The following is a 15,484-nucleotide window of genomic DNA, read 5'->3' on the forward strand; positions in this document are numbered from 1 at the left end:
AACGGGATCCAGACACGCGAGACACATTTTCAGTTTTTCTGAACGCAAGCGGACACCGATTTGCATCAGAATGCCCGAGTTCTAATTTCTCCCCTCCAATTGCAAACACATTCTACAACCTCCAGAACCCGCTCTCTCTCTCTCCTTGCTTGCGCTTGCTTTCATCAGAAGAGAAACCAGCAAGGCAGAGGTTTAACATCAAGGTGAGCTTTCTTGTTTATCCACTTCACAAAAAAACACACGCAGAGCCGACTCAATGCCCGCGAAGCCCCACGCACTTACTCTGGCCCATGATTGAAAAATGGGGAATACATGGTAGTTTTTTTAATCTATCTGTCAAACATTCGTTTGATACAGGCCAAGCCAGAATGAGTGGTCTGGCATAGCTGGGGGTCTCCATTCAATGCGCGTCGTATGCTTGTGGTTGGAACAACTACAAGCACGGGGTCATTGTTATCTCTGATTTGGATTGAGACGCTGCTTGATCCTTTAGCTTTACAACATGAGTCCTTTTCAGGGCGTCATTGACAAAAGCACATGAGATCATTTCACTGGTATTAAGCACTGCCCTCCTTGCCAATACATTCAAACGTTGCTCTCCTATGTGACTATAAAAGGACAAATTTCTCTCACCCCAAGAACCCGCAACGTATCGACCAAGGCGGTGGCGTGAGTCAGTGAAGCACGGTGCATTCACGCATACAGAGGAATGTGTTGTGTTTATTTATATTTTAACACCAAAAGGCAAAATATACTATGGGTGTTTTGTTTTATTTAATTTGGATACAAATACTGGAATCATAATAGGTGAGTTGCAATTTATTTTACAAGGATGAACTCTGAAACGTATAAAATGGTAATGGAAATATAATTTCACGTGAACATTGGGTCTCATTGCAGCACGAACATGCCTTTCGTTGATTTATAGCTTTCGTGACTGCAGGGATTCATATTCCTGGTTCTTTCGGTAAAGTCACGTAGAAGGGAAATAATAAAATAGTATTTATATAAAACAATTGCAGTCGAAACGTCGTGAAAATTTGTATTGTTTTATATTAATATTATTTTATTATTTCCCTTCTACGTGACTTTACCGAAAGAACCAAGAATATGCTTTTCGTTATTGATGAGACAATGACAATGCAAAGACAACCCTGAAATTATGACCATTTCAAATGTCGAGGGTCCTAGTTTAAAGCCTCGAAAATCCTCGAGCCAGCAGACACGTCAGTCACACGGCAACACACGCACACCTCCATCAAAGTCTATGGGGGATATGGTCGGAAATGAGCAACATGCCACACGCATTCGTTCAAAATGACGCAAACGCACAGCCTCGACCGTCTTCCCGCCTGCTTAATATCCAGCCACTCGCTCTGCGGGACACGAGGGCAGGGAAGTGGTTGCACCTGACTCCCGAGTGAGACCACCTCTCACGGTCGTGGCCCAAGACAATGAGCTAGGATTTATTCATCAGCCGATTTGGACAGAGTCCTCACGTGGCCGTGTGTGTGGACAGCTTGTGTGAATAAGACGCGCTGATTTGTACAATGATTATCTTTCAAACTGCTAAAGGAAAGAGGGCCATATAGGAACGGTAAATAATGTAGACGCGTGTTTTCACGGTGGGGTTGGGGAGAGGAGGAACTCACACTTGAATGCTTTTAAATGTTTTGCCCCAGACGCTTGCGAAGAATACAAATAATTATTATCAGCAGCAAGGGCTGTCAAGCGTAAAAGAAAACACCACACGAATTATGGAAACACACGCTACATCTTTCCGCAAATCAATACCTTAACATTTTCTTTCAAAAGGTATTTCACACATATAAGTAAATAAATAACGCTAAGCTCAAGCATATATAATACTGAAAATTAGATTTTTTATTTTGTTTTAAAGAACATGCTGGTCCAATTCGTACTTGGAACAAACTTGGTAATCGGGTGTCATCGGCCAGACAGTTGGCTGCTCTATGGGCAGCCATGGTTGCTGTATTATGAAACCCTATTTCCAGTGCCCCATCTGCACTGCACAGATGCCACGGCTGTGTTCCGCCTCTATCCAGTAAGCCCCGTCAGTGAGATCTTGGCCAAATCCTCTCACGCAACCACCCTTGCATGCTTGTCCGAGTCAAACCAGCCTCCAGCCTCCTCCCCCTCTCTCTTATCCCCATGTGTACCCCCCCCCCAACCACCCCTCCCTCTGTCCCCTGTGCTGGCCCAAACCTCTAAACCCTCCCAACCTTCTAACTTTTTTTAAAGACACACAGCATTCTGGGTAATCATGCCAAACCAAGACAAGGAGGCTGGTGTAACTCAACTCATTTTTATTATTATTTAACGTTGTTTGAGATTGTGTTGCAGGAATGATGATATTTCTTTTTGTCCCCAGGCAATGGGGTGGTTTGGTAAGGTGAGAAGAGCATTTCTATAAGCTCAGTCTCAATAGGGCTTCCATTTGTCTCATTAAAAATTTGTATTTTTTTTTTAAAAGGGCAGGATATATCGTGATGCCTACACGCTACTGTCATGTGTTTTTAAATAATCAGCGTATAATTTAATTACAACATTTGACTTAACAAAAAAACAATGCTCATAAGAATTCCAAAAGTGTGCAAAGCATTGATTTTAATTTCCCATTAACGCTCAATTGGCCAGATACACGAGATATTGGAGCTGTGAAAGTAAAGGCAGTGCCTGATAATATCGTCTCTCACGGCTGGATTTTTTTTCGTGTGAAGATTTGGAATTTGGAACACGTTCCCAAAAAATACTGTCTAGACCGTTTCCTTTGATCTGTGAGTCACGTTTGGTTCTCGAAACACGCGCGCGTGCACGTCAGAGTCTCAGGAAGAGCTTGCCCCACGCCCGCTAAGTAAATAGCCCAGAGAACACTTCTGTGAGACCTCACTCTGCGATTACCACCCAACCCCTCCCACCACGACCAGTCGACACAACCTCAAACGCATAACCCCCCCCCCCCTGCTATAACTGCAGACTAAGACCGCCCCCGCACTAACGCATATCATCAAGTGTGTACGTATGTGTGCATATATATAGATAGACTGGGCATATAAATATTTATACACGCTCGTAAACATGGCAATATTTTTTCGTCCGAAAGGTTTGCTTGTTTTGCTTATTTAATTAAGGATATTTTTCCTAAACAAAAAATCCTCAAGTTGTCAACATGCCCGAGTCCAATTATATTGAATTGCTCGGTTAAACATGTGTTACGGTGGCTCAAAATTATAATAATTATGAAAACTATAGTAATTTTCTTTTTAAGTGTCAAGGGTCTTAACTATTTCATTTTGTTTCATGAGCCCCTAGACAGCGTCAAGGACCGGGTTGTATTTGTTGAACTTTCAACGGAGATAAAGGCCAAAATTAACCTCTTTCCCACCAGGGAAGCTCCCAAGTTTTGGAACGCTTTGCCTCTGCCAGTAAGACAATCAGAATCGTGGGTTATATTTAAGTCCGTCTTGAAAACCCTCCTCTTTAAAGTGGCCTTCACCCCCTAGTTTTGGCCGTTTACACTGGTAATGTTTATTTCCTGCTCTCTATACACGGCACGTTGGGATATACGGATGAAATCGGCCTCAGAAATGTAAATGATTATTCTCATGATAGAGCTTTGTATGGACTGCTCAAGTTTGAACTTTGCGATCATTTCCGCAGCAGTAAGGTGTTTGTAATATTTTTAGGGATCTATTGATACGAAACAAGTGCTTTTTGTATCAAAAAACCACAAAATCCATCAGATGTAAAATTATCAATTTATTAAACAGAAAAAAAACTAGAACATTTGAGTTTCCAAACACATCTCTTAAAAAAAAAAAACCTTTCCAAATATAAAATACGTAACAAATGTTCGCTCAAGTGGTGGCAATAAGTTAAGAATTCCACATCCGCAGGTTTTCTTTCGCTTTACACTGTGTTCCCCCATCAACGTCAGGAACTTGTTAACATCTTAACGGGGTTAAAAAAAGCGACAGCACTATAATTATAAAAAAACGAATAAACAAAGTTCCTTCTTCATATAAAACTTGGTGCAATTAAACAAGGTTATAATCTTCAAAGGAAATACGTGAACACAGGAACATTACCAAAGCGTGTAGAAGAAGCATTCCACTAATAGTGCTGCTCGACTGCGTACTTCACTTCACGTGCAATACTGACTCGCAGGAGCGGCAGTGAAAGCTGTGTCTGCGACTCCGTGGCCGATTTGTGCAAATAAGTAATAGTGCACAGCAACACTCGTTTCAAGTCCCAAAAGTCGGCATTAAATGAGGTGGAAAAAGGTGTAAATGGCCCACCACAATGCTCAACAGACAAGTGCAAAGTAAGACAAAGTATTACGTACTCGAGTTGATTATAGCTGTGGTATGGCTCTCAATTTGAATTCGTTATCTCCTGCACCGCCACTGCCTTGTCTGGGGGTCCCAATGACTTAAATTCCAATTTCCTGAAGGAATCAAAACAACTTGAGGGTTGGGGAAAAATGTCCCCGCCAACAAACAACAACACATTTCCACTTCACACATGAAACAAACTTTCTAACAAACGTGCCTTTTAAATCTCGGCGCTTCCCCGTCATGTCGGAGGATTTTTGTTACATTGTGACATTAAGCATTTTTCTTTATTCCACGCATGTAGATAAGCAAGTGTCAAATATTTCAAATACTAAAACCTACAAAAACCACACTCAGCCAGAACCTTCACAGAATTCTGCAATAAAAAAAAACATGTTTTTTCATGTCAACTAAAAATCTTTGGTAGTACAATTCACTGTCCACATTCAATCGTTAGCAGTGTTCGAGCAAGTATTATTATATCATAAGGAGAAAATGGTTTGCAATGTAGGATGTAGACTCGCTTAACCGTGACAATGTTCCTCCACTTTATTCCTGTATTTTCCACCTGTTTGGCTCAACTAAGTGTGAGCGTTAAAACAGTGGGGTTGCTCCTAGCCAAACACCAGCCTATAAATTGCTGATATGTTTTTAAGAACTACATTAGTAGAAAATCGGCAGCAACGCGGCTGCTTGCAATGTCAATTTCAAAATGTAAACCACGGTGGTTTACAAAGTATGAAACGTGCCACTTATAAAATAAAATTTCAAGGAAAAACGATTCCATTATTACTCGGCTCTTTTCATTCTTTCTCTAATACGGACGAACCACTGGTGGCTCCACCACCATCATCAAGTCTCATACATTGCAGTCACATTCTTAAGGCCCCTTTGGTTTTTTATGCAACAATGGTACTTGACTTGACACAAGAGAGCCCCATACACGAAGCCAAGCATGTCTGGACACGTGAGAGATGTGAACAGTTTAAGCCGATTCAAACCGTTAAAACTAAAGATACCAACTTTTGAATTACCACGCGCACAAAACGTTCTTGTAAAACGTAAACAAAATAAACGTCTTTACACGTGTCCAGTATGTTGGCAAGATGCACCAAGCAATGTTCTGCTCAAATGCACTTAACTCATAGCCCTTTTATAATGTAAAACAGTGTATAAAAACATTTCAAATAGGGCACGGGTAACAAGGAATTGTTACACGGTAATTTGAAGGTTCAAGGCCACGCGTGTCTGCAACATTCATTTTTAAGCTAAATTAGCCCCCAAAAAGGAGTTTGGTCTGAGCACACTAATGATGCCACAAATGTTTTTGCAAAGGTGGCATTTGATGAGCAAGCTTAGAAAAAACTTTCACTGTACAAATTAGGCCATTAATTTCCTTCAAAGTGGCCTTATTGTATTTAAACGATTCACAATGTCTACCTAAAAGTGGCATTCACAATCAACGTTGTTTCATATTTGGATGCTCAAAAAAAATGTGCAAGTCATTTGTTATCCAACTTCAATAAAACATCAAACGATTATATAAACCCCTCTGCAATGGTAAGGTAGTGATTCTCCCCCACTGCATAAAGTGATTTCACCCAATAGAATTCGGCGAGCGATTTCCTCATGGCGAGCAACCGACTGCGCACTCCACACGTGCAGGCAGGCAGGGGACACCTCTTACGGTCGCTGCTCACGCAGCCACTGGGCCAGCGACTCCCAGCCGAGAACCTCGGGGAATGACGCCCTGACCTCGCCCGCCATCTGCGCCAGCACCTCGGCCTGAGCGCACAGCAGCGGGAGGCCTACTCCGAGCAGCGCGCACGCATACGTGTAGCTCGGGTGGTGGCGCGCCACGTGGTGGCGCAGGGCGCGCCCCGCGTCCCCCGCGCGCCCGCACAGCTCACGTGCCCGCCGCCACGGCATTCCCGCCGCGTGCCTGAGGAGGGAAAGGCACGGGACCCTGTCGGTACTGCTGTTGCTGCTGCTGCTGCCACTACCTGCGGCGGAGCCGGAGAGGAGAAGGGCATCTCGGTTTGGGGAGCCGGGGACCGGTTCGCGGAGCGGCGAGCGCGGCGCTGGCTGCGAGGAGGAGGGTGAACGCGTCGGAGGCTTCTCCTCCTCGTCTCCAACCTGACAAACAGACATCGACAAGGGGAATTTTAATGTACGCAGCGTCGAAATGTAAAACACACGTCAAGATGGTCTGCAACAAAGACAGATATGTGTGTGAATCATACAGATTTTCATTGCACAATCTTCTTCTTCTTCTTTCTTATGGCTGATCTAGATGCAGAGCAACAACTACAATTTCACATTCAGGTGGTCACAAGCCAGATAACTGCGTCAGGAGTAGCGGAGTGGAACATCGCTGTGATGTCTCCTTCGCTTTGTAGATCGGGCATTGCATCGTTATACGCTGCACGGTCTTGTTCTGGGTGACCACAGTCGCACACTACTGGAGAGTTTTTAAGTTTCCATTTGTGCATCAGGTATCCGCATCTGCCTTGGTTTGTGTGGATACAGTTTAGGGTGGAGCATGAGCTTCGTGGAAGATCAAACCCAGAGGGATCTTCTGCGTTGGGTCTTTCACAAGGTGCTGCTTGTTTGCGAGTTCTTTAAAACTGCATTCAGCTTTCCAAGCTTCATCGGGGTTAAACTCGCATTGTTGAATGTTAAGCGCATAGGTCAAAAAGGGCTTGCATGACTTTAAGAAATGGCGAGGGACATTATTGAGGTCCTGATGAATGGGAAGGCGACTGTTTTCCTCGATTCGCACGACTTTCTGGAGGGTTGCAGCACTGTGGCGGATGGGTCAAGGAGAGATGTGTGAAAGCACGGGCAGCCAGCGTGTTGGGGTCGACTTGAGGCATTCAGTGATACACCACATTGCAGTGTTCAGTTGGGCATCAAGTCGAGTATGACTACTTCTGGTCCATACTGTTGCACAGTACTCAGATACCGAGTACAAAAGGGCCATCGTTGATGTCCGTTGCACTGGTGCTGATGCCCCCCAGCTTGTGCTTGCTAGTTTCTGGACCAGGTTGACCTTGTTTTGCTCTTGGCAGCTACTTCTTTCAGGTGGTCGTGGAAGGTTAGCGTAGGGTCTGGCACAGTGTTGCCGCAGAAGTTCACTTTCAGAGTGCGCTTGGCGCTCCTATTGTTGAGATGAAATGCAGTGGCTGTTGTCTTGTGGGGAGATTTGGCTTGAGCCTCCATTTCCGGACATAATCCCCCATGGTTTCTAGGTCTTGATTCAGAGTGGATTCGATGTTGTTGAAAGTGCCTGCTTGCGTTGCTAGGGCAAAGTCATCCGCAAATACAAATTTGCGTGACCTGGTTGGTGCATGTCACTCGCATAGACATTGAAGAGCATTGGCGGAAGTACTGAACCTTGTGGCAATCCATTCTTGAGGAACTGGGTTGAGCTGGATTTGTTACCCATATAAACACGCAGTCGCCTATTGCTCAGCATCATCCATATCAGGCATATTGTTTCGAGGCAGGGAATGGTCCTCGCGAGCTGCAACATCAAGCCCTTAATCCAGACTGTGTCACAGGCCGATGACAAGTCGACAAAGGCTGCGCCGGTCTTGGATTTGTTCTGGAAACCGGCCTCGATGTGTGTCGCAAGGGCCAAAACTTGGTTACAGCAGCTTCATCCAGACCGGAATCCCGCTTGTTCTTCGGGGATCACCGACTCGACGAGGGACCTGATTCTCTGGATGATGCGTTCCAGGCATTTATAGGTCGTGGACAGGAGTGATATTTGCCTATAGCTTTCTGGGTTGTCGGTTGGCTTGCCCGGTTTGGATATGGCAATGACCATCGCCTCGTGCCATGCTTTTAGGATGCATCCGGTTTTCATGGTTTTTCTGTACAGTTTTGCCAGCCATTGGAGTCCCCTAGCGCATAAGTGATGGAGCAATTGAATGACATTGTTTGTCCTTCACTGAATCATTTGACTCATATTAGACCGAAATCACCAGATGTCCACATTTCAAAACTACAAGTTTGTTTTTTGAGAGGGGGTGGCTTGACCCGGGAAGCGAGCAAAAAGTTTCATGCAGGGGAACTAACAGCTCAGTGACCACCTTCTCAGTGTCCATCTGCAAGTTGCAAAGCATTAGACACCGAGAAAAATATGAGCGCACACACCACACAACAGTGCATGTTTGGACAAGGCCCTCAAAGGCTCAGTGAGTTTAAGTCACAAGATAAAGTCAGAAGATGAAGCCAAAGTGGACTCCAGCTCAAACATGCATGGGGAAAGCTCATCTCTTTACAGCTCTGAGCCCGTTGTAGAAAGGTCCACACTTCTATAACATTGGTGGATGAGTTGCTATACAGACAATCACTGTTGTATGCGTGTTTATTTATGTCTATTTATTTAAATGTAGAAACACACACTATATTCTTAAAGCATTCTCAACAGACATTAATGTGTTTTGCCAATGATGTCTTACATAAATTAACATTTTCTGCAAGGTATATTAATAATTATTTATCATTTTGATGTCAATGTAAAGTACCAAAATGCTAAGGATGCACATATTTAAGCTTTAGCAACTCCTAAGACACAATGTTGTCATGCGATCACTAGACTTATCAGAGTTACTCAGCTCGGCCTACTTGGGGGCCACGTCTGGATGCACTCGCCGTACTAATATCAACACATCAAGACACGTGCATCATCCATACAGCACCAAAGTAAAGGCTGCTTTGCCAACCCTGCCCAAGTGGATAATCGGAGCCAACCAATCTGACTGCCCGGTGAGCAATGAAGTGCGCGTTAAAAAAGCAAAAAAAAACAATTCACCAGGGTCAATGTGAATTAAATGAAAGTGAACAGGTTCATACATACACGTGCAGCAGGCGGCTGTGGGGGAGGGGGTACATTATGGGGAGCTGAGGGCAGTGCAGCGAAATTCATGTTTGCACTGTACAATCGTCCAACGTCTATGCGCTCGTAATGCAGTGAAGTCGAATAACCCCCGCGACCCGCATGGCATAGAGAGGCCCTCATCAAGCGGTGGATTGACAAAATGTCTGGAAATGTACACGCAAATTTTGGAGCAGAATAAATGCATTTGAACGGTCATCTCCCCTTTGGAGAAAGGACGTGTCACTGGTGAATTTGCAGGACGGTGTCCAGAAGCAGTGCTATACCTCCACGTCAAGGGCCATCTCATTGCGCTGCATCTTCCTCTGCATGAACCCTGACAGGCGGTAGCAGTAGTGAGGCTTGCAGTAAAATTTTCCTAAAGCAAAAACAACAAAAAACACAGAGCTGAATAAAGACCAACATGACAATAAAGACCAACACGACAATGCAAATCCAGCAAATGGAACTCGGACGAGTCACTTCAACACCACAAGCGTGATCACATCGTCCGTCCTTCTTCTTCTGCTTATTCTTTCGTACGGCTGGTGTAGATGCAGAGCAACAATGACAATTTTACAAAGGCCATAGCTTATTTGCTATATAGGTAAGGGACAAATAAATGTTAGGTTGGCATTTGTCCTGATATTTGTTTAGAAGCTCAGTCGTACAAGCAATAGTGGAAAAGCAATGTACCTGAAAAGGTTGCAGATGAGATAGAAGCATCGCCCCATCACTGCTTCTCATGATGGCGTTAAACCAGATCTGGGCTATCCGATTATTTAAGCAATAATCATCTCATTGAATTATTGGTTCGATTACACGACTAATCTGATAACACAAAGATAACATTTTTTAAAGTCTCACCTCACTTCCCACATGTGCCGCTGGACAGGAGTAATGAGCAGGGCTTGGTGATGTTATCAGCATCACTGACGAGGGAGGAGGCAGGATGCCGGAATGGCCACGTATTTTTAATAGGGCCCGAGTATTTGACCACAAAAAAAGTAGTAGATTATAAAAAAATGGTATCAATTAAACGAATTAATCTCCCCTGTTCTACTTTGGACAAAAACGTTGCACAACCTGGCCACGCAATATCTAGGACGACAATGATTTGAGCAAGGCATCCTGACCGGCGTACCGTCTTCCACGTCGAATGCGAATGCTCCCAGGCGTAATGTGACATCGCAGTAGTTGCACTTGAAGCAGCCGCGGTGGAAGAACTTCCCCTCGGCGCTCAGACGCTCCATCACGTAGACTCGCCGCCCGCAGAAGTAGCACGTGTCGCTACCACCCAGATTCTGGGGAAACTCCTTCCGCAGGGAGCCCTTCCGTGTGCACACGTACAACAGGGAGGAAAAATCACGAGAAAACATGTGAATAATTATATCAACGAAGACCTCATTACAGCCAACGTTATTGATGTCGCCGCACCTCGTCATCATTTCCCTTCTTCCAGATCCTGTAGTTTTACAAAGTAAGCACTTCACCAACAAGATCCACTCTTACAGTCACCATCATCTGTGATCCCTCGAGCTCGAGTATGATGATCGTCCATGGTCAGCGATGATGGTCAGAGTTTGTGGGTTAGCAGATGGCTGATAAGGCAAATCCTGGAACCAAACATCTTGCTACACTCTCTTACAGTAGCCCACCATCTGAATGTCGGTCTTCACTTTGGTCGTTGACCTCTGAGTGCCTCTCTAAGGCCTCTCTCAGTAATCTGCATTCCTCCATTACACACACCTTCCCCATGCACACCTTCCCCATCCACCGTGAAATCCGCTGCCTGATTACATCTACATCTGCTGTGAAATTCCTAGCATCCTCTGCATGCACCTGTATACAAAGGCCATAGCTTATTTGCTATATAGGTAAGGGACAAATAGATCTTAGGTTGGCATTTGTCCTGATATTTGTTTAGAAGCTCAGTCGTACAAGCAATAGTGCAAAAGAAATGTACCTGAAAAGGTTGCAGATGAGATAGAAGCATCGCCCCATCACTGCTTCTCAATGCAATCTCCACTCATCTCAACATAATAATAATGCCAACCTCTAAAGCGCTGTAAACATTGCAAGCCATTACAAAGTTGCTCAAACATATCTCTTATACTAGAAATTCAAAAGAAGCTGCCCTTTTTATACATAAAATAATAACTAGATTTAACTCTCGATTATCTGAGGTAATGGGGCCAGGCTGCCCAAAGAGGTGGCAAAAAGGGTAATTTGCCAAAGGCCTCAGACAAGAGAGGGCCTCACACAAGAGGGCCTCACAACAGGACTATTTTTCTTCTTCTTGGTTCTTTCGGTAAAGTCACGTAAAAGGGAAATAATAAAATAATAAAAATAAAACATCATAAAATAATTCTCACGACGTTTCGGCCACAACGCAAGCAGCCGTCCTCAGGTGAAGACCAGGTCTGTTGGGAAGACAGCATCTGAATGAAACACCACCACGCTTAGAGCATCTATCTAAGCTGGGTTGGAAGGGGAAGAGCGCCTTGAGGACTATTTTTGACTGCCACTAATGAATAAGGAGGGCCTCATGTGGTACTTTCCCGAGGCCACAGGGAAGCCCTGGTAAAGGGCAGACAAGTAATTTGGAGAAAATAAAACACAAAAAATAATAATACAAATATTAACTAGGCTATTAAAACATATAACTGTTCGTTTTGGCTGCGAAAGTCTACATGTTAAATAAAAGTTATTGTTTACCTACATAGGGTGGAGATTAAACCTTAGAATGTGTTGCCTGTATTGCTTTTTAAAGTAATTGTTTTACTTGCTGGCTTTTCAGCTGTCACTTTGGCACGTAGTCATAGACCTTAGATGGGTGAGGGGCCCCAAATGATTAAACCAGCACGGGTGTAAACATTTATGACAAAAAAACATTCTAAGGCACTGTTAATCTGCAACCCAGATAATCTGACCAGATAAAATAGAGTCAACTCCATTCCTTTGGGTCATCGTGCCATTCATGTGCCACAAGCCTTGAAAACTACCTTGACCAATGTACCAATACGTATTCCTTAACAAGTAAACCCGTAAAAACAAAGTTTTTCACTATAAATCCTTTATATGCGTGGCATCGGGGCGGCTAGAGTCCTCTCGTCCTCTGGCTTGAGATGGCTGCCACCTATGGGTCAGATGATTGTCTGGCAGCATTAAACAATTGGTAATTAAATATTTAAATTTTTCCCCTAAACAGTGTAAAATTTTGGATTTTTTTTTTAACGAAAATGCATTGTCACGCACAACGAGTCTGTGTGCAAAATGCTAGCTCGATTGGATCACGGGAAGTGGGTTAAAAAACGACCGAAAGATTTGCATGGTCCTAAGCAAGCAATCGAACTTAATATAAAGGATTTAAAAATTCCAAAGAATAACAGGAATACCGGCATTAAGTTATTTCTGTTTTGTACTGGGATTTTGCCCAATGTGTAGGAAAAATAAATAGATGTCTGCAACACATGCCCGAGAAGGTTAAAACCAATTGCCACTTCTGTTGTGATGAGGCAGGAATTAACGCACACTTGCTGGTATTGAAACGTGATGATGCATCAACTGCTTTGACATACACTTACATAAGTGTGTCCACAAACATGCAGTCAGGTTTTTTGTTACATTGCTCAACATGAAGGCATCATGGTTACAATATCAAGATTATACTAAATGCATGTACATCTGGGAAAAAGCTCAACATACCGCACTAAACTACTGCATTGTGAGCTTGCAACCAGCATTTGTCACACACACCCCACTTTACACCACAAGCCTGAAAAAACATGTGGTATTAAGCATGAGAACAGACTACCACGTGGATGTACAGCAAGTTAAGACTGGCCTTTCACAACCATTGTCTGTGGAATAATCCAGCGACTCAACTGTTAAAACGTTTCTGTACCATGGAAACGAGCGCTAGCACCAAGTTAACTGTAAACACAACTTATTGTGCTAGTTTATTTGAGCAGGACATGTCACTAAAGTCTGCCAGTGCGTGCTGAAGCTTGCTCAAACAAGACGCCTTCAACAGCTTACAGCAGGCCAAACAGACGCCACCAAGCGACTCAAGTGTCAGGCCTGAATGTAAGCCAAGGAACTCATCGCTAGACCACATTAAACAATTCATGTTTTTCTTTGGAATGATTGCAAACAGTACAAACGGTCTGTGTGAAAGAAAACATCTTAATAAACATTCCAACCCACGAGTTAATATTTTTTAAAAGCTAACGTTCAGAAAAATATATGCATTGCGCAAACGAGACTCAATGCAAACACAACATGGGACTAATTCCCGTTGCGATGACTTACTACCACAACATTCATTATGCCTAGCAGGACATTTTTTCGCGATTTACAATTCAGTACCGTAAAAACATTTAGACGGCATTGTACGGATGCATGCAGTAGAATATAATAAATGCAAACTCATCGGAGCTGAAATAGATGGTTCCTGCGTACGATAGTGGTAACATAACAACATTGTTTTAACATGAATGACTCTTCAACAGATGCAGAAGGTCAAAACCGGACGTGAGTTTGCTTGCTTATGCAAGTGCTGTTTTGAAAGATTAATCAGAAACGCCCATTTGTCTGGACAAGAAAAACATGTCTTGTAATGTGGAGAGATGGACTTGTCTTTTAATGTATTTACATCAGAAATAGATTAATACACGCCCAGCTGAATTTTAAAATGCCAGCTCTCATTGTATCCAAATTAGCTTTTAGTAACGCGCACAACAGTTCAGCTTGTCATTTAATAAAAATAGATATCTAGTTTATGGTGAGATCAGAATTTACATAAATGCGGAGATGATCAGCCGAGTGGTTTATAGACGGTCTCTCTTAGGATATGACACCAGCTTAACCCTGGAAGAACAGTTACTCTGCAGTTCAGAGCATCAAATGTCAAGTGAACAAAGCAGATGGGGATCAAAGGCAGGAGATCAAACTCATCAGCACTTCGAGCTCTCATTGATCTGCCAATATATGCCACTGGTATAGCTTTCGTAACTGCAGGGATTCATCTTATTGGTTCTATCGGTAAAGTCATGTAGAAGGGAAATAATAAAATAATACAAATAAAACATAATAAAATAATTCTCACGATGTTTCGGCCACAACGGCTGCTTGCGTTGTGGCCGAAACGTCGTGAGAATAATTTTATTATGTTTTATTTGTATTATTGTATTATTTCCCTTCTACGTGACTTTACCGAAAGAACCAAGAAGACTGGTATAGCTGACAAACTGTTTTATTTTCTACAAAGGCAAGGATTGGCCATTTAACATCGTATAACTATGCATCACTATTAAATTAAATTAATGTTGAAGCATGACATATCGGGCGAAGCTATGCCAGGATTTCAGGGCTCAAGGCAGCATATAAAATCACTTTTGCTATGTTTGTTGTATGGCTTTGGTGACCCTTATAAATATTAGCTTCAATGATTTATTGTAAAAATATATATTAAATTTGTAATTTTAACAAGAGATCAGTTTAAAAAAACGAAAACTGTTGCTGCAGTGACCTGCGTTGTGTTTATAAAAGCTGGGTTATTGTATCCAGTATCTCATTTGGTGTAATATTTTTTAAGAGCATTGGTTAATATCACCGGACAAAATGTGTCTTGTATCCAACCATTAACCGTTTGAAGGGAAACCACGATAATTCTTCAACCTGCAGGCACAACAGGGGCCATTTTATAAAATGAAAGGGTGATATAATGTATGTCTATTCCCTGACATTGTCAAGGCATGCCAGGTTATAGATAAGTACAGTACTGTGGAGTGATTTGGCTGTAGAGCGATGTGCGTGCCAGTGAAAAGTATTTTCAAATGTATGCTTTCATAAGTCCTGGCCTTTTTTGGAACTTTGACGGCAGATTATATCCACCTATTTTCATGTTCCTTTAGCAACTGTCCCACCATGGCAACCGTCACAAACACAGACAAACAGCTCTGCAGCTTGCAGCTTCCAGCCGGGGAGAAAGGACAAGATCCCTGTTTGAAGTGGTGTCGGCCAACCAACCGCCATGTGGGAAGAATTACGTTCATTTCCGAAGAGCAGCGGTTGTGGCCGCATCCACTCGGGACTCCGTGTCGCCACTCTCTGTAATCACTCCAATGTTTGCTTAATGAAGTATAGCGTAATGCTGCGGTTACATTTAAACAAATAAAATATTACGCTTGTTGTTGTCTTGCATGGAAACAGCGTAAATTACGCTGAATATCTGTGACCA

General features: G+C 43.1%; 1 protein-coding gene across 11 annotated transcripts in view; it reads right to left on the reverse strand.

Moving 5' to 3' along the window:
• MICAL3 (microtubule associated monooxygenase, calponin and LIM domain containing 3) overlaps window positions 1–15,484 on the reverse strand; it is a 130,938-nt gene that overhangs the window by 51,778 nt on the left and 63,676 nt on the right. For all 11 annotated transcript variants that reach the window (XM_078596817.1, XM_078596826.1, XM_078596825.1 and 8 more), the window contains 3 exons: window positions 10,385–10,571; window positions 9,528–9,619; window positions 6,359–6,491 (listed from right to left, as the gene is read on the reverse strand). In XM_078596817.1, the coding sequence (XP_078452943.1) occupies window positions 6,359–6,491; window positions 9,528–9,619; window positions 10,385–10,571 (412 nt within the window). The remainder of the gene's footprint in view (window positions 1–6,358; window positions 6,492–9,527; window positions 9,620–10,384; window positions 10,572–15,484) is intronic.

Source organism: Lampetra planeri, chromosome 8 (genome assembly GCF_965212315.1).
Source record: "Lampetra planeri chromosome 8, kcLamPlan1.2.h2, whole genome shotgun sequence".
Classification (NCBI taxonomy): Eukaryota; Metazoa; Chordata; class Hyperoartia; order Petromyzontiformes; family Petromyzontidae; genus Lampetra; species Lampetra planeri.